The 25007-nt window shown below is 46.9% G+C and overlaps 1 protein-coding gene across 1 annotated transcript in view; it reads left to right on the forward strand.

The window, feature by feature from the left end:
- Window positions 1–4578: 4578 nt before the first annotated feature.
- Window positions 4579–25007, forward strand: part of ACAT1 (acetyl-CoA acetyltransferase 1) — a 75773-nt gene continuing 55344 nt past the window's right edge. The window contains exons 1-6 of the mRNA XM_029602464.1: window positions 4579–4721; window positions 9043–9090; window positions 14960–15077; window positions 15744–15839; window positions 18254–18354; window positions 19891–20034. Coding sequence (XP_029458324.1) covers window positions 4686–4721; window positions 9043–9090; window positions 14960–15077; window positions 15744–15839; window positions 18254–18354; window positions 19891–20034 — 543 coding nt within the window. The 5' untranslated portion in view covers window positions 4579–4685. The remainder of the gene's footprint in view (window positions 4722–9042; window positions 9091–14959; window positions 15078–15743; window positions 15840–18253; window positions 18355–19890; window positions 20035–25007) is intronic.

Consider the following 25007-nt stretch of genomic DNA (forward strand, 5'->3'; position numbering starts at 1 on the left):
CTGATAATGACACCCCAAAACTGTGACATACAGAAACTGTTGAGACTCTAGTGAGAAGGGAATATGGTGATATGCTTCGGACCAAGCCAGAGCTATCTGTAACTCCCCTGCCTGCACTGCCACTATGACTGCGTGCAAGGTTTTCATAAAAAAATTAGTTGCAAGCAAATGACAATTGACCCCCCTCCCTTGAGCTCTAGAATGGGCGAAAAGAACCCTCCTTTTTGGGCATAATGAAATAAATGGAATATCGGCCCGTATTGGCTTGAGTTGTGGGCACTGGCACCACAGCGTGCAGCGTGAGTAGTCTTGACAATATACACTCCATTGCCTGTAACATGTTCTGAGGAACACTGCACCACTCCAGCGTATAGCCATCTCTTATCACCTCTAGAACTCACTGGTCTGATGTGATGTTGACCCACTTCCACTAAAAAAAAAAAAAAAAAGAGGTAACCCCCTATCTCCTATTCACAAGGGTGGGTCGGCATGCCTTCAGTGGGAGGCTCAGAGGCCTCCACTTCCTGAGCCTTCACCCTGTCTGGGCTGCCTGGGACAAAAGGACTGAGACCTACCTGAAGACTGAGCCTGCTGAAAGGCTGCTCCTATGTAGGATCAAAAATGTTTGGATCCTCTAGTACGACCTCTCATGCTGAAGGAGTGCAGTGTCTATTTCTTATCTTCTGGCAACCGTGAAACCTGGGACTCACCCTACTTATTGGCCATTTTTTCTAGCTTGTTCCCAAACAAGAGCAAGCTTTTAAAGGGCAACTTTGTAAAGTTAGGTGTCAAGGCTGCTTTGGTTGACCAGTTTCTCATCCCTAACTGATGCGTGACTACTATTACTGAAGCCACTCTTCTGGCCAACATGTGGACAAAATCACAGCTGCTGCTTCCATCACTGCCCTGGAATTCATACCAGATTCATCAACTGCCTAAGAGAGAAGTAAACAGCGAGCCACCAGGCAATAACAGGAACCTATTTCCAAATGCATCGCTATTGCTTCAGGGTGGCCATAATTCTCCCATCCTGTGCATCCTTCAAGGCTACTTCCCCCTTCTATGGGTATAATTGTCAGCTTGATAACAGCACACACCATTGCTCACATAGCTGGAGCCAGGGCCTACGTCCTTCCAAGGCTTGTCCCCCTTTGAAAGTAGCTGGTGGGCCCCCCCCCCCCCAACTCAAGATCAATCAATTCTTGATGGCTTCCATAATAGAGAAGAAATAAGAGGCTTTACGCAAAGAAATCAAAATGGGATCTTTCTTTGCCTCATACATGGATTCAGCCCCTGGTACTCACAGTATCTTCAATGTTGGGGAAATCAGAGCTGATAACTCATCTCTATGAAAGAACTGCACCATCATTCTATATGACTCCAATCCCAGAGGAATTTCCCCATCCTCCAGGCATCCTTCAACGGCAGGGGAGAAGAAAAACTACCAATAAGGGCTGAATAACAGTCTGGGTAAAACAAATAAGCATGGGTGTAGCTTGCTTATTGCGGCGGATACTACCCCTAACTAATCAAGCTTGATATTTCACTTGGATGCAGCTCCATCACTGCTCTCTACATTAATGGTGGGGGTGGAAGGGAAATAGAACCAAAGAGCTAAGAGAAACAGATAAGTATGAGGAAAAAAAATGTGTGAAGCTTGCTGGGCAGACTGGATGGGCCGTTTGTTCTTCTTCTGCCGTCATTTCTATGTTTCTATGTAAGGATCAGCTTCATCATCTGGGCCATCTCTGTCCCTATGGGGAAGACCGGCAGCAGAACTAGGATATTCCGACACTTACCCACAGCACTAAGTGTGCAGGATTTTGCTGCCTGTGAGCCTGACCTGTTAAGAATGGCCAAGGCTGAAGACTGCACCTGAAGCAAAGCTTGCAGACTTTGAAAAATTCTACCCCTGCAAAGGCAGAGGGAGCCAGGGGCCATCTGTCCTGTAAAGACTGAACTACCTCCCCCCCCCCCCCCCCCCCCCCCCCCCTCTCCTGATAAACTATGTAGGGGAGCTCAAACTCCAGGCATCCCTTCTTCCAGCTCTTTTCCCATTCCCCCATCAGGCTTGGAAGAACTGGCCTTAGTGAAATCAGATGAAGGCAAGTCCCCCCCCAGTCTTCGAGTGCTGCCATAAGTTAGAAGGATTGCCAGTTTGGGATGCCTGAGTAAGGCGCTTGGGTTTCTTTGCTATAGGTGCTATCAGACTGTCGGTATGCTTTAACAGGTGCCTGAGAAGCATGCGTCTAGCTCTATTCATGCTGCAAATATTTAGGTGCTCAAAATTTAAGAGCTCAACACTGGCCTTGATGAGTGCCCAAAATCTGAGCTCCCATGAGGTGGCTCAGATTGCTTGCAGAAAAAAGCACTAGGAATGTAATTTCGTTTTGAACGAATGCGCAATCCGCAATGTATAGGTCCCTAGTCGTTGCATTCGTGGGTTCCCGAAACGTAGGGCGAACCCCCACGAATGTAACGGGTCATTAATGAATACCCCCCCCCAAGACTTGCCAAAAGTCCCTGGTGGTCCAGCGGGGTCCTGGAGTGATCTCCTGTACTCGGGCCGTTGGCTGCCGGTATTCAAAATGGTGCCAATAGCCTTTGCCCTTACTATGTCACAGGGGCTACCGCTGCCATTGGTTGGCCCCTGTCACATGGTAGGAGCACAAGATGGTGCCGGCTGTCCATTGCTCCTACCATGTGACAGGGGCCAACCAATGGCACCGGTAGCCCCTCTGACAAAGTAAGGGCAAATGCTATCGGTGCCATTTTGAATACCGGCAGCCAACGGCCCGAGTGTAGGAGATGGCTCCAGGACCCCTGCTGAACCACCAGGGACTTTTGGCAAGTCTTGGGGGGGGGGGGGGGTGATGGTTTGTAGTTAATTAAATTGAAAGGGTTGGGAAGGGGTTTTTTCCCCAACTTTAATGGAAAACGAATACTGAATTCAACTAATGGAAGAATCGGGTTTCCCCCTATGAAAATGAATACAATGTATTTGGGTCCCGACGAATACCGAATCAGACAAATCCGTCCCTTCTACACATCCCTAATAAGCATAGGCGTCTGAACATGCAGATAGATGACCCTAGGCACACAAACTGGGCCCATAACTGGATCCATAGCCGCACACACAAGCACAAAATGACTGAGCTGAAGATGAAAGCCTAATTATGCAGGAAAAAACATGTGAAATGCTTCGGTGGCCTACCACCTGGCAAACAAGAAAAGCCTGAAAGCAGGGCTTAGCTAAAAGGCTGCTCAACCCATTGGGCTGGCCATGTCCCCTAAGCTCTCCTGGAGGCAGGACTGAATGTTGGATCAGCACAGCAAGCACGGAGACTGGATGGAAGAGGAATCCCTACAAAACTCCCCCCCCCCTTTTTTTTATTATTAATATAATTACTCTTTACCTGAGCTTGGCCTGTCCCAGCTGTGGGGGGAGAGGGCAAGGACCTTCACTGACACTCTTGGCTTCCTGCACCTGCTTCCTTTTCAGCTTTTTTTTTTTTTTACAGCTGGGTCCATGCTGGCTGAAAAAAAAAAGCAGCTACCGGACCAAGGCATTCATCTTTGGATTCCTCTCTCAGCTGTCCCCTCAGGAATTCTCAAGAGAGGGAGGGACCATAAGGTATCACCACAGGAGCATGGACCATAAAAAGTCTCCTCCTTTTCTCCTTTCAAACACTTTTTAAGCAATCCCCAGTAAGGAGATGCAAGTCCACCATTTGCTGAAGATGGAGTCCACATCTGCTGCAGATGGAGAATACTAGCTGGCTGATGTCTATGCAGGGGTCTAGATACCCTGTCAGCTTTGCTCAGTCTCCATCTGCTGGTAGAATTACATAACCCACTTGTTCCTGACACACCTGTTCGTTCGTATGCTAAGAAACTTGTATTATGTACATCAGTACCACCGATGTAGAAGCTGAAACCAGCAAAAAATGAAAAACAGAGCAAGAACGGGTCTGGCACAGACCCTGAACATTCCAACGAAGTAGAGCATCCCCTCCTGTGGCGTAAAAGCATAACAGGTCAATAATAAATGTTTGCACAATCCGGGTAAAATCAGCACTAAAACATCGATTTAGACTTTAACCATCCTTATGTATTACATTGTAACGCTTACAAACTATCCTGTCGATAAAGTTGCCAGAATCTGAGGTGTGTGGGGCCTCAGAGGCGCAAAGGGTCCAGATCTGCTACTCTGCTTTGAGAAAAAGTGGGCGGGATTACTATCCCTCTCCTCTTTAAACCGGCACTGGTGACAACGTTAACAGTAAGACATCCTATTCACACTGAGCAGCTGAGGGAAACTCCGGTTCAGTGTGTTTTCCTTGGTTTACTAGAAATCAAATCACCAAACAAGCTGTAGGAGACACCTGACATTTACGAAAGGGCTCCCTTTATCAGGACAATACAAAAAGGCTTCCCGTGAAACGTCCCTAATGATAACTTTGCGCCAAGCACCTACGTCGGCCTTATTACCGTGAGAGCTGCTCCCCCGCCCCACCTCTGCCCGGGCTCCGTGCCCGGTAGCCCTTAGCGTCGGCATCAACGTGGCTACACGACACCCGCTCCTCCCAGCCAATGAGAGTCGGAGGAGGGCCGGGGCGGGGATCTGCGATTGGCTGTGCGAGGGACAGAACTCTTAAGCTGGCTGAAGGTGAAGCAGTGGCATCATGGCGCTCTCCTGCCGTCGGGCTCAGCAGCTGCTGGTAAGCCTGTGTTTCTGCAGCCCGAGCCCCTGCGGCTGCCGCCTGTGGGGGGAGGCCCGCTCCCGTCGGTGCGATCAGTGTGCTTTCGCTTCCTCTGTCCCTCGCAACTTCTCGCTACATAGAGATCGGGAATGGGGCGCGCGTGTGCGGCGCGCTGTTGGATGCTGCCGGGGGCTCTGGACCTCTGTTTATAGTGAGGGGCTGAAACCCCCCGTACCCTGCTTCTCCTTCATCTGTGTATAGCGAGTAATTCTAGGCCACTCTTATTTCTAGCCCCTCCCCCCCCCTTCCCTCGTGGAGTGGGAAATCTGTGCAAACGGGCACCTGAGTATGGAAAGCTCTGACCTCGGGGCTGTTGCGTGACGGTTGTTAGCTGCGCTTTGGCGCAGTGGAAATAGCCGCCAGTTCCCCGATCGCTGCCATTAGAGGCGGAGAGCCACGAGCGTTGTGCTGGTGACCGCGATCCTTAGGGTGACTTAAGGATCGCGGTCACCAGCAAAAATGACGGGTACTAATCGTTTGTGGGCGGAGAAAATCTTGGGAACATAGATGGTCAAGTGATGCCTGGCTGTTTTTCAAGCACTGATTTGTAGGCACAGTAAAAGTGGAATCCTTGTCAAAAATGGTTGTACATTTGTAAATTGAAATAAATTCAGTGATACTCGAGCATTGCATTGGGCTGTGAGCGCTTCATGTATTTATTAATGTAAAAATGTTTATTTTAATCCCTACCAAATGTTAAGATGTTCAATGTGCAGTTAAAGTCCAGGGGCAGATAATATCCAAAAATTGTTAGGTGTGGGGCGTACATTTTGCATGTTCTAAAGATCTCTGTGTATAGCGAATAATTCAAGGCCACCCTTATTTCAATTTCATAATAAAGAAATGTCCGTACTAAGTGCAGTTCCTTTCTTTGTTGTACTGTACTTTTCTGAGGTTGTACCAGTAGTGAATGGTGCCCTCCCTTTGTCATTTGCTGTTTGCCCAGTGATAGTTAATGTCAGTGCTGAGAGAATACTAGTTCTTATCCACTGTAAATGCAGACATCTTAGAAACCTTTTAACTTGACTACTGTGAAAAGTTGGATAGTTTGAGTGGAAGAGAAGCCTCATGCAGGAATGGACAAACTATGGTCCGCTGGCCAAACCCGGCCTGATAACATGCTTCTTTTTTCAGCCCTCCTACCTAATCCTTCTGGCCCACTGGCACCTTGAAACGATGTCCTCAACAATGGCCTGACATTCCTGGCCTTTGTTGATGATGTCAGTGTGGCCATCGGCAGCAGGTGTTGACATCCTCCTCTTCATTGCCGTATGAACTAGAGCAGGGGCAGGTGGGATATGCTTCCCTTCCTTCAATAGGGGTATTAGATGTCATAGTATGTGAAAAGACTCCCCTTCCCAATGGAATCCATCCCTGAGAGGGCCTCTCTTCCACAGCATTCGGGAGAAGAGAAGGCCCAGGACTACCAAAACTTCTGCAGTGGCGGGTGCAGGACTCAGTTATCCAAGGTGACTGGGGAGGAGCAGGTATTGCCACTGCATTTAAATTGCTGGTTCAGAGACTGATCACTTGTGCTCCTTTGTATTTTCTGAGAGACATGCTGACACTGTTTTTCGTTTGTCACTGTGGGTGCTGCTGTGGCTCTCTCACAGTACCCTGCGTGGGATATGCCTGCCTTCGTTGTTGCTGCTTTGGTCCTCTCACTGCCATGGGGTATGCCTGCCACTGTCTGTCCCCCATTCAAGGAGTTTCAAGGGTACACCCCTCCCTTGGTCCTTGGTTCAGTTGAGCACCGGGAATGTGGCCTTGTTTAAAAAAATAAAAAAATAAGAAATTTGCCCACTCCTGATTGTAGTAGCAGGTGGAGGAGCAGGGAGAGTAGAATTCAGATTCAGCTTCATCCACTGATGCTGCTTGGGACCTTGGGCAATTCCCTTCAGCCTTCATTGCCTTTGCTACAAGCTTAGATTGTAAGCCCTTTCGTGCTAGGGAAATACCTCCTGCACTTAAACTGTAACTTGCTTGGAGCTCAGGTTTGGAAAGGCAAATAATCCAATCCAAACAGTTTCTGAAGGAATATAGTGCTAGAATGTAACACTATAAATCATTAAAAGATTGAAGCTCTTAAACTAGTTTTCTGAGATTCAGAGCTTCCTTTTAGATGCAAAGCATCTGGTGGAGCTCAGGGGGAAGTTGCTGCAGGAGCTCTTGCTTCCAGATAGTTCTTACAGGAGCTTGAACAGCTGATGATAGGGAATTGATTCTTTTGGCATGCATTGAGCCTCAGTTGCTGAGAAAATATATTCTGGCAGCCAGTGGCAGATTTAGAACTTTGCTGCTGCTCCCTTCTTCCTAGGAAGGTTGGACCTGATGCATGGTGGGAGCCCATGGTAGGATATCTGCACCCCTTGTGTTGCTGGTTGTGCAGTGCAATTGAAAGCTACTAAACAGTCAGGCGGGTTGATGCTGCCAAGAACCTATCAAGCCTGGTGTGGCTCTTCAAGGCTGCACAGCTCTGCTCTTCCTCAATGGAATATCTACTTATACTGTCTAATGGGCCAAGTGTGGCAACTTGGATCCACTGTTAAATTTTACAAACCATTTGACATTTTTCTATTCTAGGCACAGCTGTGGTAGATCTGTGTAGAAATCCAGGCCTGCTGGCAGCAGGCCTTGTGGCTTATAATGATGGTGCTTTGATACCGGCGTGAAGGACAGAGGAGAAGTAGTTGATTGCTCTGCCGCATGGCAGTCAAACTGGGTAAAAGTTCACCAGGGTTACTTGACCCTCTGCAGTTTCCAATAGCAGGTGAAAGTAACGCACTTCCAGCTCATTGCTGAAAAGACAGCTATTTATAATCAACCAAAATCCCAAGAATCAGTGTAATATGGGCAGCCAGGACTGATGCTTTTGCCTGTGCCAGTCCCTTTACAACGGAATAAATACACACACCACAAAGTTGGGGATCAAACAGACTGCAGCTTTATTACCAAACACCTAGGAGCCCGAGCCAGGAAACCATAACAAGAAATCCCCCCACCACCGCCCATTCGCCACCGACCAGCAAGACGGGCACCCGCAGGCTAACCCTGCCTGTATGAAGTGACATCAATAGAGCGCATCCCACGACCCCCGCCTCCACCCAGCAAGGAGCCGATCAGGTCGACCCCCGCCACTGTCCAGCAAGGAGTCGTACCAGGAACAACTGCATCCAGTTGTTCTGTTAGGAATCCCTGACAGGACCCCTGTCAAGTCAGACAACTTTTAACCAAAGCATAACCCCCCAATTAGCTTGGGCTACCTGCCCCCTTTTGAAGCTGCGACAATGAACCCCCCCCCCAAACAATAACAACAACCAAGTAGGGGCGGATGGGAGGGTTGCAGCGTCAGGCGCAGCAGCGGGCAAGTGAAGCTTGCCCCACAGCGTGCCGAGAAGACCACCCTGACTCCTCCCACTCCCATCTACCCCCAGGCACGAGGGAACCAATCGGTTCCCCAGCAGCAGGTGGTTTGAAATCAAACCACTGACCCCCCCCCCCCCCCCACCCGGCATACTAGATGCATGGAGCCAACGCCCGCGGCAGCAGCGGCTTCCCTCCCCCACCGACCTGACCTGCCAGGGTTGCATAAGCAAGCCTGGCACCATATTACAAAGGCCAGGCAGGTATGGAACCTGCCTGACCTTAGAGATTTTCATTAACCAAGCTGATAACTTACATAATAGCAACAAGGTGAACCTATGTAAATATTTGTCTTCAAATCCAGATTTCTTCTGGTGTTCTCGCTGTATGTTTCCCACTGTGAGCTTTTAAAGCTGGGTTGCTAGTATGAAATACCATTATGCTTATTACAGACCTACTTTCATTATCAATCCTAACACATTTATTTATTTGGCTTTATTGCTTGCCTTTTTCAATAAGGTGGGGTGCAACAATATTAGAGTTGCAGCATGCAATCAGAGATCAGTAGCAACTTACAACAGAATAAGGTGCACAGTGAGGACCGAACCAGAAATAAATATCCGACTGAACTTAATATTAACGATAATGCCTAACTTGAGATAAAATACTTAAAGTCAGCAACAAATGCTTAACTTGAAATACATACAGATAAAGACTGTTTGGCTTGCCCTGTCTGCCCAGGCCTATTGCTGTTCTGTGCTGGCCAAGCTCTACCACCACTCCATACCGGACTGCCTTTTGCCCTTCTTCCATTCTGGTTATGTGGGTACCAGAACCAAGACTTCCCTTTCTTCAGCACTCTGTATCTGCTCCAAGCATGTTTGAGTCCTGACTGAACGGCTGCTCTTCTTTACAGGCTTTGAAATGTGCTCGCAGAGGTTACGCCGTGCAACGCAGTCTGAACGTAAGTGAGAAGAATCCATGCAGCGGATATTTAGTCATGACTTAACCTCGGTATTTGCATGCATTTTTTTTTTTCATTGTGGTTGTTAAAACAAATAACATTTTTATATGCAACTAGTTCTGGCTTATACAATGCCACAACAGTCTCAGGAGCTGGCTGTGGAGTTAACATTTTTGTTAGGCTTAACTGGACTTGAAAACGATTAGCTGGTGTCATTTTTAGTAGAGAGTCGCATTGTAGCAGATTGCTTTTGTGAGAGCAGAGCTGGTTGGTTCTTGCTGTGGTTTGCTGTACCTGAAGAAGTTCTTGTGCTAGACCTTGGAACTCTTACGTCTTGAATGCTACGTGGAGTTTGTGTCACCCTGCCACAGACCGATTGCTTCCAAACTGTCTTATGTCTTTCATGAATTCCCGAATCGCCAGCACAGTGTCTTTCCACCTGGGCCCATGCTGTTTGTTCCTCTTGCTCTTGCTCTTATTTTCTCCGCTGCCTCAGAACTCTTGTCCATGCTTTTTGTTCTGCAGCGACAACCTAAGATTTTCCAGACTGTCTTCGGCATTCATGTGCTCTGTCTACTTGGATGGGCTTTTTTGCTCTGTGGCAATTTACTGCAGCAATTTTCATTAATTTATCAATATCTGGGTTGAGGGTTAGGGGAGCAACAAGCAGCTGCATATGATTTCTCGGGTGCAGATCAGGTGTCTGTCTGTCTTATTCTGTTTTTGCCTCTGCCATCTCTGCAAGGGGGCGTTCCATGTATATTACGATGGTTCTGAGTCTACCCTCTGGCAGACATATCATGATTGCTTTTTATGTTATATTTCTTCACTGAAGAATGCTTTCCTCTTCTACTTTCTTTATACTCTTCAGGTATTTGAATGTCTCTCTTGTATCTTCTTCTTCTTCCTCCTTTTTTTCCAGGATATGTCTCGCCTCCTAATCCTTGTGGTGCAGTGCTCATATTAGTTTGAGCTCTCCTTTGTCATTTTTCCTGATAACTACAATTCCGTAATCAAGATAATGAAAACAAATGTATTTAGCAGTCCTATCACCTTGTTTGTCTTTCAGAATTTTTTTTATTGGCAATAAGCTATGTCATGGATTGTATAGCTATGGCTTGTTTTAACACGTCTTGGATAAATGAAGTCATGTGGGCTGCTGTTTTATGGCCCATAACTCACCCCAGGCAATGCTGGCTGCTTGCTTTATCTTGAAATGAGTTTATGGCAGTGATGGCCGACCTTTTGCGCTCAGTGTGTCAAAATTCATAAAAAGACCGAGCATAACTCGGGTGGTGTGTCACTTCTAGAAAAATCCATAATTTTGTGATATTTGTAGCTCTAATATAATAACAAAAAGTTGTTATTTTAATATATGTTCTGTATTTATTAGTAAAGCAAAAACAAATAATTCTTTACCTTACCTGCTTAGTGACTTTTTTGTTGCTGAATTTCATTGGCTAAATCTTCAATTAAAACACTCTTACTCCCCTGGATTTTCTCATACACACTCATGCTCTCACACTCACTGGCTCCCTCACATATACCCATACACACACACACACACACACACACACACACACACACACACACACACACACTGAACCCCAGGCAGGCTCCCATTCATTTTCACACCACTCCCGCTCCATCCTCCAGGCAGGCACCAATTCATTCTCACGCAGGCACCCATGCATTCACACACATACACCCCCAGGCAGACTCCCATTCATTCACATGCACACACTAAAGGCAGACCCCCCTCTCTTTTGCCAGCAACCTCAGAACCTCTCTCATTCCTCTGCTGCTACTGTCACTGCTGCCCATTCTGCTGCCTCCTCTGTGCAGGCCCCGTGGGCTTCCATTTTCTCCATGCTGATCTCGTTCATTGTGAGATCTGCATAGAGAAAGTGCTATTCTTGCACATTCCCAAAGATTACATGTGCCAATCACTAAAAAGTAATTTATTTTGTTTTTTACCTTTGCTGTCTGATCTTCATTTTCTAATTACATTACCTAATGTAATTTTCTAATTACATTACGTTGCCTAATCTGAACATTGCGGTTCAGATTAGGCAACGTTGTTGAACTACATCACAAGAAAGCAGCTTTGAGGAGAGCTATTCCATCACTTGTTCCTCAGTTGTATTACTCGTACCAAGTTATCTAATTGTTTTTCCCCGTTTTGCTTGGCTCCAAGTCTTGATCCCTCTGTTCAATGTAATGCATCCTTGTGCAAAGTTTATTGTTCAAATGTAAACCGAGGTGATTTGTAACTTGTTTACAAGAATATCGGTATAGAAAAATGCCAAATAAATAAATAATTGGTTGGTCACAGGCTTTTTTTTCCCACCTTCCCTTTCTTATTTTTTTTGCCAATTCCTTTTATATTGTCTTTTTTTCTGTTTCTTTTCTCTCCATCTTCTTCCCTCAAAAACACAGGTTCTCATTCTCACATGCATTTCTCTCTCACACACACACACAGGCTCTCACTGTCACTTGCTCTCTCTCATACAATCATTCATACACACAGTCTCTCACTGGCACATGCTGTCTGACTCTCACACACACAGGCTCTCTCTCACTCCCACATGCTGTCTTGCTCAAGCACATGCCATCTCTGCAAACATTCAGGTCCTCACTCTCACACACAATCTCTCAACTCATCTCATACACGCACAGACACACAATCTCTCAACTCATCTCATACACGCACTGACACACGATCTCTCAACTCATCTCATACACGCACACACACTCAGCCTCTACAGACCCTCAGCCTCTCTCTCACCTCTGGGCCTCCTCTTCGCGGGTCGTCGCAGGATGGGCTCTACGGCAGCCCTGCTACCAGGCCTCTTCCTCTTCTCGGGCCGCTGCGACTTGGGATTCGCGGCTGCCCATAAACGCAAGCACTGCTCCTCTTCTGCACGCGCCGATGCTTCACCTCCTTCCAGCCCATGTGGCTCCGGCAACGTTTACTTCCGGGGCCGCACAGGAAGGAGGAGGAGCATCAGCGCGTTTAAACGTGATCTTTTTCTTCGGGCCGCGGCCCTGCCTATCTGCCTGTTGCTGCGCCCGGGGGCATTGGGGGGGTGGAGGGGTCCGGAGGGTGGGGGGATACTAAAAAACTAGTTTTAAAGGGTCTGCGCAGCCGATTTAAAAAAAAAAAGCTCTGCGCAGCCAATTAAAAAAAAATTTCCAATAGTCCACGAAACGCTGCGCGTGTCAGTAAAAAGTCTCGGCGTGTCACCTCTGACACGTGTGTCATAGGTTAGCCATCACTGGTTTATGGCCTTAGCTTCCTATTGCAAACATATATTTAATGCAGTGGATGCAAGTTGGCTTGGCTGTAGTGCGCCACTCAGGGTGAGGATGAGAGTGCTGACATTTCTAGCTCTGTCCGAGAAAGGAAAAGCAACTGCTCCTACAGGTTTAGTGCTCTAAAAAGGAGAGTAAGCTCGTTTTGTAGCTTGCTTTCAGCCTTAACATTTGCACGTATAGAATTGACCTCATGGGTCCTCACAGGTGCCTGTGCTCTGAGAACAGTTTCTTCATAGCCTCTGGCACTGGTGCTTAGCACTTCTTCCTTGCACTGAAATGCAGCTGTGAAGATCTCAGAAAACCTAAATGTCCTTGTTTTTAAACGACCAATTTGACCATTAGCCCCTTTTACTACTCTTTCATGGACGGAGAGTGTGCGACTGTTCGTCTCATTATTTTTTAAACACCCCTCTTGCTAGAGATTGACCATTCTGGTTGCTTTCACCGTTCAGATAATCTGAAAGTTTTAAGTGCCAGAGGTGAAACCCATTCACTTCCCTTTCAGATAAGATGTCAGGCTTTACTGCTTAATTAGCTGTCTCTTTTGACACAAGGATCATAAAATGAAGCAGCTGTCGGATGAAGGGCAGAAGAAAGTGGTGACACAAGATGATGACTTGTTTCTGTCACCTTACATGCTTGACCACCCTAAAGTTTTCTTCTTGCATACAGCGTTCTAATATTTCTTCAAGGACAAGCAGGATGGTAGTCCTCACACGAGTGACATCAGATGGAGCCCAAAGCAGAAAACTAGGCACACTGAGCATGCCCTAATCCACGCATCCACATGGAGCCCCTCTTCAGTCTTTTTTTTTTCGCAGAGATGTGAGCCTTGCGATTTGATTGAGCTCTAAAATTTTGACTTTTTGCCTTGTGGAAAACTTCATTTTTTGTGGGGGTTTTTTGCTATCTTTTTTTTTTTTTTCCCCCCCACTGGATCCCTCTCGGTGCCTTCCTGTAGTGCCCTCAGTCAGGTTTTCAGCATTTGGGTCAGTTTCTTTTCGTGGTCAGTTCCCTCCATGGTGGGGGTGCCTTAGTTCCCATTGGCCATCACTGCCCACTGTCATCATTCTCTCTTTTTTCCTCTTTTTTTTGTTTTGCCCCGTCATGGCCACGTCTGGTTTCTGTTGATGCCCCCAGTGCCTGACGACCATGTTAATCACCGATCCTCATGATGTTTGCATCCTCTGCCTGGGGGCATCGCATGACGTCTGGGGTTGCCACTTATGCGGCTAGGTGAACGCAAAGGAACATCTGCTTCAACTCAACAATATGGATCACCTCTTCGGGTCAGCATTGAAGGATTTTGGAGCTGCACCGATGGACACCACGCCATTGGCGGGACTGTCAGTTCCGTTAAGGTCGGTGGAGACCGACCATTGTTGATCTTCTCTGGGCCGAGGACACTAGGTTCATAGTCCTCGACCTCAGCACCAGGGAAGGACTGGACCAAGCATCATGGGAAGACGCAATGTGCCTGGCACGGGGATGCACTGGCTTTTGCTGCGATGCCCCTCCCCCCCCCGAGGTGACCCCATGGCGAGGAGTGCTCATCCTCCATCGATGCCCGGGATCTGTGACGTCTCCACCAGTCCTGGTGCCAGTTGCCAATCCTCCTTGCGGGTCTTAGGAAGATCTCACCACCCCTCCTATCTCCCAGTTAGTGTTGGTTCTCGGTGGGGTACAGAGAACTCCCCATACCGATTATGGTGCTTGTCGATTGGTTCCTCTGAGGAGGAAGCTCCGCCGAGGCCTGTAGTCCCCCCCATCCAGTTCCATCAGTGCCTGCACTTCTGGACGTAGGCCGAGCACCTAGAGCCCCATCCCTTGTGGCATGTGAGGATGAGGGTCCCTATCATCCCTGGAGGGATGATCAGATGGATGATCCAGGATTTTATAAGATACGCGCGGCTATGCGCGTATCTTATAAAATCCTGCGCACTTTTGTTTGCGCCTGCTGCGCGAACAAAAGTACGCGATCGCGCTTTTTAAAAAAATCTACCCCATAGAATTAAGGTTCAACCAGCAAGTTAATCCAGTAAAAGGATACCCTTTTACCGGATTAACTTAATGCATCTGTGATGAACCTTCCTGTGGAGATTTACTTCAGTGTATAATTTTTTACCTCTGAATTTTGTAGGAATATAAGCCAGAATGATGATGGTTGTTGGGCACTAATCTAGCGGTTTCTAATTTTAGTCCTTGAGGTCTACAGGCCGGTCAGGTTTTCAGGATAACCTTGAATATTCATGAGGCATATTTGCATACACTGTCTCAATTGTATGCAAATCTCCATGCATATTCATTAACGGTAGCCTGAAAACCAGACTATGAAAGTTTCCTCTGCTTTATTGTATTTCATTCACAGAAGGATTTGCTGGTGATTAAAAAGGATTAATATATTTTAAGTATCTCCATTACTTTAAAGCTTTGAAACATACAATAAAAATGTTGGCATGGATTCAGGGTAGCTCTGTAGCCAGGGTTCCTCCCACGAAGGGAGGGAGAACCAGTTTTATAACTCAGACTTCACAAATGTTCCTTTTTGCAGGATGTGGTAATTGTAAGCGCAGTGAGGACGCCCATAGGATCGTTCCAGGGAAGTCTGTCATCTTTGCCAGCCACTAAACTTGCTTCAATTGCTATTAAAGGAGCGGTTCAAAGAGCAGGTACCTGTGATTTCTTCTTGCGTTACAGTACGCGTTGTGACACCAGATATGGTTAGCAATGTAACTTCCGGGTTTTGCCAACTAAAATATGTTCTCCTTTGATTGCATAGAAAGCTTCCCCTCCCCTAAACCTGCCTTTATCTTTTCCTGCCTCCTCCCCTTTTCGGGTGGCCATGTGGCGTGATAAAGGCTTGCCAGGCCACCAGCGTGAAGGGAAGTTTCCTTTCAAAGCTGAATGACCGAGGGCTGCTCTCCCTGCCTTTGAACTGCAGCCTGCCCCAGGATTTGGCTAATGTTGTTGTGTTTTGGTTTGAATCTTTTTCCATTTCCATGTCCAGGCTCCCATCTCCCTCCCCGTGTCCCTGTGTATGGGAATTGTTTCCACATGAGCAAGTCTCCAAGCCCAAAATGCAATTCTAAGGCTTTAGTCAGCCGACCCAAGCTGAAGGTCCAGATCTGCTTTAGAGCTGAGCACTCGGCTTCCTTTCTGCTTTAATTTCAAAACAGCAGTCTGCTTAGTCCCATTTCTATACTGGTCCATCCTAGAGAGCAAACCCCTCAGAGTCTGGGATTCCCCCGAATCTTCTGGCTGTAGAGCAAAAAGAAGGTTTTGACAAATTCTGCTCTGGCTGGGCTTCTTAACCCGCTTCATTTTGTCTTTCCTAGGCATATCTGCAGATGAGGTGAAAGAGGTCTACATGGGTAATGTCCTCCAGGCAGGGCAAGGACAAGCCCCCACCAGACAAGCGGTACTGGGTGCAGGTATTCGCTAACACTGGCAGGGTTTTGGAAACCTCTAGAAGAAGGGAGCTTGCCCTCTTCTGCTGCTGAATGGTTATTATTTTAATTGTACACTGCCTTGGGCAACTTGATCAGATTCTTTCCACAGATTTAATAAAAACAACAGGATGCAGCATGGCTGAGAAGCAGGGCTATCCTTGGTTGGTGGTGGTGGTGGTGGGGGGGGGGGGGTGCGTGAATAGGGATGACCACTCTGCGCTCCACACCGCCATGGTAACCCCATATCCAACACAATAGAGGCCAATATTCAGTAAGTTATCAGCTAAAGTTAGTTAGATAACTTGTCTCAGGTATTCAGCAAGATAAACATCCCACTAAATATACTCACCTAAAGTTATCCAGTCATATCTGGTCAGCGTTATTACCCTCTGCTTTCAGCGTTGTTACCAGAACCATCCCCGAAGCACCGGGAGTGAGTAAGAAATTACTGCTCTCAGTCGTGATTGAGCTGATCTGGAGGGAGTGGTCCAGGGAATGGAAGACAGGGTTTGGCATAGAAGTTGTGGGTGGGGACGGGAGTAAAAAAATGAATCGGTTGAAGGATGGAAGGAGGGTCTGGCCTCAGGGTACTTCATTTTTGTTTCCTATTTATCCAAATAGACCACTTCATATTACCGGGTTATGCACGCCAAGCAGTTGGAGACGGAGATCAACAGACTCGCTGATGTCACCTGCATATACTCCTGCACTGATATCAGTCTGCTAGTGTTCTCTGTCCCCAGCAGATGGTGGACATGCATAATGCTCTGTGGACATAGGCCTGCCAGGATCAGGAAGCCCTGGGTGCTCCTGAGGTGACAGCTGAGCCTCTCCATCAGTTGTGCCAAATCCAGGAACTCTGATGTGAAGGCAGGTGACCTCTCCCTTTCTTTTCCCTTAGCCTTTGCTACCACTTAACCAAATATCTTTTCAATATATCCAGTTAAGTGGCAAATTATCTGGTCACACTTTAGACTTGTTCTGAGGCAAGATTGTAAAATTCACTAAATTAATTGGATAATTTAGGTCTCCCAGGGAATAACCCTGGAATGCCTCTTTTTTTAAAATCCTGCTAGATTTTAGCTGGATAACAACTTATCTGGCTAAATCTAGTTGGATAAGTGTCCAAGTATTCAAAAAATTGCTGTTTAGCTGGATACCTTATGAGTTATCCGGCTAAATGGCTTTGAATATTTGTCTCCTCATTTCCTGTGGCTCCATGCACCTCAGCATTCCTGGGCCCCCTCTCAGTTGATTTGCACTGTTTGTACGATGGTTTTCCGATCAATATTTATTGTCCTTTTTGAAGCAATAAATATTTAGCTCCTTAAACACTTAACAGTATGTAAGGCTAGAAATGGCCGTTCAGTTTTTGACTGATTCAGAGTTAAGCGCCCTGTGCTCTGCCTAAATGCAGACATTTCTGGCTGAATCTGACCCTTGAAATGCTTCTAACTGCAGTAATCTAACACCAGAGTTGTGTGGGTGATCACCCTGTCAGGAAGAGGCTGTTCACCCTCTGAAAACGTGGAGCATGCTGGCTAGCCTCCGACATTTATTTATTTTTCTGTTACGATATGGTTCTGAAAAAGCAGTGTGACTTCTGAGGTCTTTATGGCTTATTTTCAGACCCCTGCTTTCTTGTCTGCTTGAAATATTTTGTTCGAGCCTTTGAGCCTAAACTTTTGTAAAATGCTGATTAGAATATGCACCTAGTGCACAATGACTCTCTAAGGAATATGCATGAACAAAAAGACAGAGAGAGAATTTAGATGTAAGAATTGGCTCCCGTGAAAGCTTCATGTAGTCTGCGAGGGTGGCAAGCAACCACTTGGGGCATGTGTAGAAATAGGGCATGCTTTGTATCTGCTGGTGTGCCCTCTGTTTCTAGCAGTGATGGTTTAGGAAAGGGTCACATCCCTGGCTCGTTTTAGTCTGTGACTGATCTGTCTTCTATAAATTGTATCCGTTCCCTTTTGGAAAGCAGTTCTAATATTAGCCTCTCGAGTATCCTCTAATCCCACAGCCAGACTGCTTTCTTTGTCTTCTGGCTCTAAACCTGCTGCGTTTCCAGCGGAAGGTTGTAGCATAATTAAGAAAAGCTGCCAATCCTTTTTCATTACTTTAGTTTTTAAATTTGTGTATAAAAAAAATCTTTTTGGGGGGTAGTGTGTTGGGCTTCTAGTGACACTGAAGAGATGCCTGCCCTTTGTCTGATGGCACCGAGCTGCCTCACTGGCAGTGTTGCCTCACGATGTGTGCCTTCCCAGTTGTATTGTGTGTGCCTGAGGATTTGCGCTCTGGCATGAGGGTTGGCAGCTGAGCTGAGCTGCAAAAATTCTATACATGTCGTGGGAGAATTTGCTCTGAATTGTGAATGTCCTATAATTGTACAGGCTTGCCTATCTCTACACCAACGACAACAGTCAACAAAGTTTGTGCATCAGGAATGAAATCCATCATGATGGCAGCCCAGAACTTGATGTGTGGGCATCAGGTAAGCTCAGCTACTCACTTTGCATTGATCTGGTAACAAAACTGGTGTTAAAAAAAAAGTGAAGTTGGTGATTGGGGCTTAGGGTGGTGGTGGTGTGTTTTTTTTTTTCTGACAGCCAGTTCATTGAGAAGTAGGGAAAGCTCATGGATTTGGAGGAGAAGCCTTATTAGTGTATTGTTATGCCTTGTTAGTGTATTGATTGTTGTTTTTTTTGATGCATTCCTTCTGATGTATTTTTAATGCTTTAAGGTTTTTTGTACACCGTTATGATGTAATTACGAATGATGGTATATAAGATCTTTTAAATAAATAAGGGTGACCCATACATAGCTGGGGCAAGCGGAAACTTGAGGGGATTAGATTTTCTGCAGTTTGGGGGTTTTTTTTTATCAGTTGGGCTACCTTTGAGAAAAAAAACAACTAAATTACTTTGGTTTGCTCTTAGGGAGGGTAACTTTCCAAGACATTTCTGCATGTGAAACTGTGGAAATGGCTCCTTATAAAATTGCCTGGCTGATACGCGGGGTAAGCGTAAGCTTGTATCTCCCGTATGCCCATCAGTTTCCCCAGATTGAGTAGAGGTGTTCCGAGGGGTTTAGATTTACGGGCATTCTCTTGGATTTTCAGAATTATGCATTTAAACTTCCTGTACACAAATTAGCAGGTGTAATTGTGCGCAGGTAGTTTTGGTGGAATCATTTTCAAAGCAAACCTATGCCTGTAAGCTCTCTATGAAAAACTGCTGACTTCCTTATGCAGGCTGCTACAGAATTGCCCCTAAAATGTCCAGTTGGGCCAGCCCGGTGACTCGGTGACAGTGCTGAGTACGGCCATGGCAGAAGATCCCCAGTCCGCTCCCTGGGTTAGCCAGAGCTGGAAAGCTAGGAAGGTGTAGCATTCATTGCCTCCTTGGGGGGGGGGGGGGGGGGTGGAGTTGAGTCATTGCTTAAAGGTGACACTGGATTCAGGGCCTATGACTGCAGGGTTCCAGTATGAGTCCTGCTGCACGGCCTCTGGCCCAGCACTGTGGGGAGGGGATATAACATAGGAGAAAAAATTCTCAGGCAATTGCGAATGAAGTCTCTTGGCGCCAGTTCCCAGCTATTTTTCCAGTCGAGCTGCGAGTGAAAAGGAGCAGGAGGAAACTGTTGGATCAAAAAATAAAATGTCCACCTTCTGAATCAAATCAGAGCTGTGTTCAGTTAGAGTTCCTGCCAAAATCATCCTATTAAGATGCCTTTCGCTGGGGTGAAGTAGAACCAGCCAGGAGGCCGAGCTCCTCCTGAGAATGCTGGTTAGTTGTTGGCACCTTCTCTACGTGGACATGAAAGGGGGTTGAGCAAATATCTATTACTAGCAATTACTACTGCTTAAATTGACCGCCATTGATATTCTGGGTTTCTTAAATTGATAACTTAAACGTGAACTGGGGAAATTAAGGAAATACGTTTGAAAAGCTGAAACTGAGAACAAGCAGCAGTTCTTTCTGTTACTCTCCCATGACTGATTTTTTCTGGGTTTTGGTGTTTTGAGTAGCAGGTGATGGTGGCTGGCGGCATGGAGAGCATGTCAAACGTCCCATATGTGATGAACAGAGGGGCAACGCCGTACGGCGGTATCAAGCTGGAAGATCTGATTGTGAAAGATGGGCTGACCGATGTCTACAACAGGATACATATGGTAAAGTGGGCTGGGAGTGGGTCGTGCGGTGCCGGCTGGCTCGGTGTTCCTCGGCCCAGCAGGGAGCAAGGTCTAATCAAGAAAATATAAAATGCCAACACACATGAGTTTAATTTCCAATTCTCTTTCCAAGTGTGAGGGCTGCCAGTGTTGGACCTGGAAGTTAGAGGGATTTAAAAAGGATTTGGACAAGTTTCTGGTGGAAAAGCCCATAAACAGTTAATAACCAGGAGGCCAATAGCTGGATATTCAGTGGATTAAACGTCCCACTGAATATCCCTGATTAAACTTCTCTGGTTAACCTTAGCTGCATAACCGGATAATTCGTTTGAATATCTAAACTCAAGTGGTTTTGTGTGGTTGGATAACTTAACACTTAACCAGATATATTAAAAAAAATATATTCGGTTAAGTAGTGTTTCTGAAAAACCCCCCCTAAAAATCATGGGCTGGCAGGCACAAACTTGTCCCCATCTCCCTCCCACCTGAACGCCAAAGACCCTGCGGGGCTGAACTTGCTGCCTCCTGCCAAAAAAACCTCGATTTTAATGTTCTTAAAATATAACAAGGTTGCCACTCCAATGCCATTTATTCTCCCCTTCCCCCCCACCCCCTGCCTCCCATATTTTAAAATATAAAGCTCTTGTTTCCAGACCCACTGGCCACCCCAATCCTTTCCCCACTACCCCCGGAACGCCCCTAGCAACGGCAGATGCGCCCGGCTCTGATTGTGGTAGGACACAACTGCGATCCGGGTGAGGAAATTCAAGAAATGAAGATACCGGGGAGGGATTAGCAGGGAAGCATTTTAAATACGGGAAAGTAGGGGAGGGGGTAATAAATGGGATTGGGGTTACGGCTCTGGTAGATTTTTAGAAAATTAAAATTGGAGGTCTTTAGGAAGGCGGCGGCAAGTTCAGCCCTGCAGGGCCTTTGGCGTTCAGGTGGGAGGGAGGTAGGGACTAGTTTGGGCCTGTCGGCCTGCAGTGTTTTGTTTTTTTTTTTCCTCAGAAACATTACTTAACCGGATATATTCTTAAGTGTTACGTTATCCGGCCACACTAAACCGCATAACTTTAGACCTGCTTGGAAGCAGGATAACAGGCTGACTATCCCACAATTTGCCATCTAGACAGTTAATTTTTTAAGTGAACATTGACCCCTCCAGGTGATTCCAGAAAACGCAGTACTTGTTGCAAGAACGGGGCAACAAGACACCGGATCTACTTTTTGGGATGGGTCATTTTCCGTGGCCTTTGGTCTGACCCAGCCTGGCTCTTCTATCTGTTGTAGGGCTGTACTTCCTGAAATGCAGTGCACGATGTTCATCTACAGGACCCATTAATTACAATGGGGCCTGTTTACTGACGTGTTACTGCCTTTTAGCAGATATCTCTCATGACTTGGTGTTAATTTTTGCTTTTTTAAGTGGTTGTGATCACGAACGTTTTCGTTGCTACGTTGGAAGAGAAAAATGCAGAGAGGACAATTTTCAAAGCCCTTTCTGTGGGTAGACAGTGATTTGCATGTGTAAATTAACAAAACACGGTCTTCCACACTTGCACTTGGAGCCATGTTTGGGGGGAGGCATTCTCGGGGATGTGCCTGTGATTGTAGTTTCAGATCTGTGCATGTTAATTTCCATAGAAAATTGACCTGCACAGAAAGCAGATGCAGAAGTCTGGCTACCTGTGGCAGGCTTTAAATGGAAAAGACAAGGACATACGGATGGATTTTTTTACCCTCTGAAACTTGGTAGAAAGTCTGCAGCTAGGAAGTGCCCTCTCGCACAGCTTGAAATTTGCCCCTTAAAAGTGTAGTGGGAATTTTCAAAAGTTCTTATGTGGTGAAACCTGTGATTCCCTGTGTGTACATTTGTTTTCAAAACTGCCTTCCGTGTGTGTGTGGCTCAATGTTTACGCATTGTAACTCGGTGCGTGGTGGAGAGGGGGTGCGGTTGGTGTGGTGAGCGTAAAGTATGCACAGGAATTTTGGTTTTGAAACCCCTGCGACCACTTTACCCCCATGCACTTTCTGCTAGCCCTGAATTTTCAAAGGAAAATCCCACAGGCAGTGTAAACATAGAAACCGTACTGGTTTGTGCAGGATCTCCGTTTCTCCCATGTCCTTCTACATGGCCTCCTGTGAAGTATGCAGTTTTCTCCAGATCTTTTGTTGGCATTTATCTCCGCCTAGATGCTGGCTCTCGTTGGAGCAGTGCTTGGCCGAGCCGGTGTCATGCTAGGGAGCTTGCAAAAGAACTCTGGGCAGCACAGAAAGCTAACGGCTGGGTAATGAGGCTGGGGCCCATCCTGTGCTTTGAAGCCTCGGGTCAGCTGAGCATAGGCAATGGCAGTAAAAAAAAAAAAAAAAGTGGTTCGTGCTGAAACTCAGGCAAGTGACCAAAGCATTTAACTTGGCAGCGTTTCAGCTCTGCTGGCGTGAGCATACACAAATGGAAAGGGTTTAACTAACTATATTACTTTCCCAATAGCAAACCAAGTCCTGTAAGTTATTATACTCTTAAGTTCCAAATGTGTCTGCTGCGTGTGGAAAATTCCCAGCTATTCTTTCCTTCCTAAGCCTGCTTGAAGTGTTGGGCGTTAATGTGGTGTGCCAGTTGAGTTCAGGGAGATTGCGCGCGCAGGACCGGGCCAGTGGCTCAGTCTTGGTGCTGTGCACTGCCGTCTCCCAGCTCAGTCAGGGCAGCGTTCACAGTCGCAGCGGGGTCGGGTACTGCTTGGATTTAGAGCCTGATTGAGGAGCTCTGGAAGGAGGGCTGCAGCTGCATGGCTTCTGGCTGAGGACAGTCACCAGAATGACTGAACTGAACAAGTTGGGAGGGGGTGAAGAACATCCCCTGTTAGTTGGGCATGAAGGCTCCCAACACCGGGATCCCAGCTCTAGTTCTGATTTGAGCTGGATGTGCAAAGGAGAAAATGTACAGATGAGGTCTGTGACTCCCAAACTTTCAGGAGGTGATTGTGTACAGAGTGAGATGGTATTATTTTATTCCCTTCACTCTATATCTTTCTTCCCCGTGGAATAAACTCTTTTTTCATTTGTGCTTTCCAGGAGATTTTAGTGCCTTACTGATAAGTTTAATTTGGGAAGTGGCAAGTCCCATCCAGAAAGCAGCTGACATGGTGGAAAGGGTCCTTTTTGATCTGTTATAGTCTTAGCAAAATGCTTTTCAGATCATTTCAATTGATAGTTAAAAGCATCCTTAATATTCGTGTATGCAGAATAAAATGTAGTTCCTAGGATATTTGTTATAGGTCCATCTCTCCTGGAGAGGTCCTAATTCCGCCCCACCCTTCAGGTGGAGCCCCAGAGCCCAGTGAAACCACCTCAGCTTTCAGTGCCAGGTTTAAGGGAATTAAAACGCCATTGCATGGATTGTTTTACTCAAATTTGTCACCAGTACTGAATTTGGCTAAGCAGCAAGAAGTGACTGTGTCTAATAAACAGTGTAACTAAATAGAGTGGCTGCTGTTCTGCAGCTGTACAAGTTTGCTGGTGTGTGTTTGCACAAACGGACTGAAAATGATGGATGAAAACTACCATAAATAAGATTTCCTGGATCAGAGAAAGCTAGATGCTATATTCTTTGAAAAATTACTCAGATGAGGTGGTGAAAGTAAAAATGTTTTGCTATCCATATCATGATAATCTCATGGGATCTTAATGTACACCCAGACTGACACGTCCTCAGTACTACGTACTTGAACACTTACACGTGATTTGAGAGCTGTGCAGGGAGTCAGCTTGCTACCTCTCTTGCATAGCTGTGCAGGGAGACTGATTTCCATCACTGGATTGGTTGCCTCTCGTTCCATGAGGGACTTGATCTTGTAATACTTCGTGGAATGCCATATTCCCTGTAGGTACCCAGATCAGCCCAGACTCCTGGGTTTTACCTCTCCTCCAGCAGGCGGAGACAGACCAATTTCTGTGGACTCTGTCCTATACCCCTGAGGTGCCACCTAGAGTCTGTCAGTATTCTTCTGTCTCCAGCAGGTGGAAGAGGTGCTTCCCTGGAGTCTGGTATTTTTGTCAGGATTTAGTTGTTTTTTCGTCAGGATTCGGCCTTTGTTTTCGTACATGGGTAGTCCTGATGTTTAGATAGGGGTCAGGTTTTGATCTTAGGCTACTTTTCCCGTTAGCCTCCCAGGGGGTTGTCAGATCCTGGAGGGACCATCCCCCCTGGTATTTGAAGCTCAGGAGCAGAGGGTTGAGGACCCTGTAACTGCCCACTGAAGGTGATCCTGGGGTCTCGGGCTCCCACCTTCAGTTAGTTCCTGCACAGTTTAAAAAAATAAAAAAATAAAGTTACTGTGCCTTTAAATTCTCCTGCTCTGCCGGCCTTGCTTGCTCTCTGCAGGTGTTAGTATGCGATCGGCTTTAGACCACGGACAGCTCCTGATCGGGTAGGCCTTTGTGTTTTTGCGACTCCTCTCTCCGACCGGGCTAAATTTAGACCGCTGCTCGTGCCACGTGGTGCAGCCTGTGCTGTGTGCGGCAGCGAACGTGCACGGCTCTCCCAGGCTGGCATTTGCACGGCGTGCTTGTCAGGGGGAGAGGGTTCCTTGGGGGTTGCTGCTCCAGCGAAATTGAGGGGCAGGGATTCCCGATCGTGGAGGAGGGCTGGCGTCTTGAATTTGACTTGGCAGACTCCGAACCTGTTCCTGCTCAGCGCGGGAACGGAGGCCATTTTAAGGACCATGAGAGGACAGGAAAAAGCTGCTGTGGGGGAAGGGCTTCTGCCTCCCCCGTTGTCTCCGCGGCCTAGTGCACCGGGGGGGGGGGGGGGCGGTTTGGCTGGGGCTGTGGAGGAGATGCGGGGGGACGACTTCGATGGCTCTTCTTCGTCGTTCACCTCAGATTTTGTGCTTTTAATCACAAAGCTTTCAAGGCTCGCAAGACGGGTAAGCTGCAGGGGCATAGGGTGGCTCGCCAGGTACCTGCGTCGG

The sequence above is a fragment of the Rhinatrema bivittatum genome, chromosome 5, assembly GCF_901001135.1.
Source record: "Rhinatrema bivittatum chromosome 5, aRhiBiv1.1, whole genome shotgun sequence".
Taxonomy (NCBI): Eukaryota; Metazoa; Chordata; class Amphibia; order Gymnophiona; family Rhinatrematidae; genus Rhinatrema; species Rhinatrema bivittatum.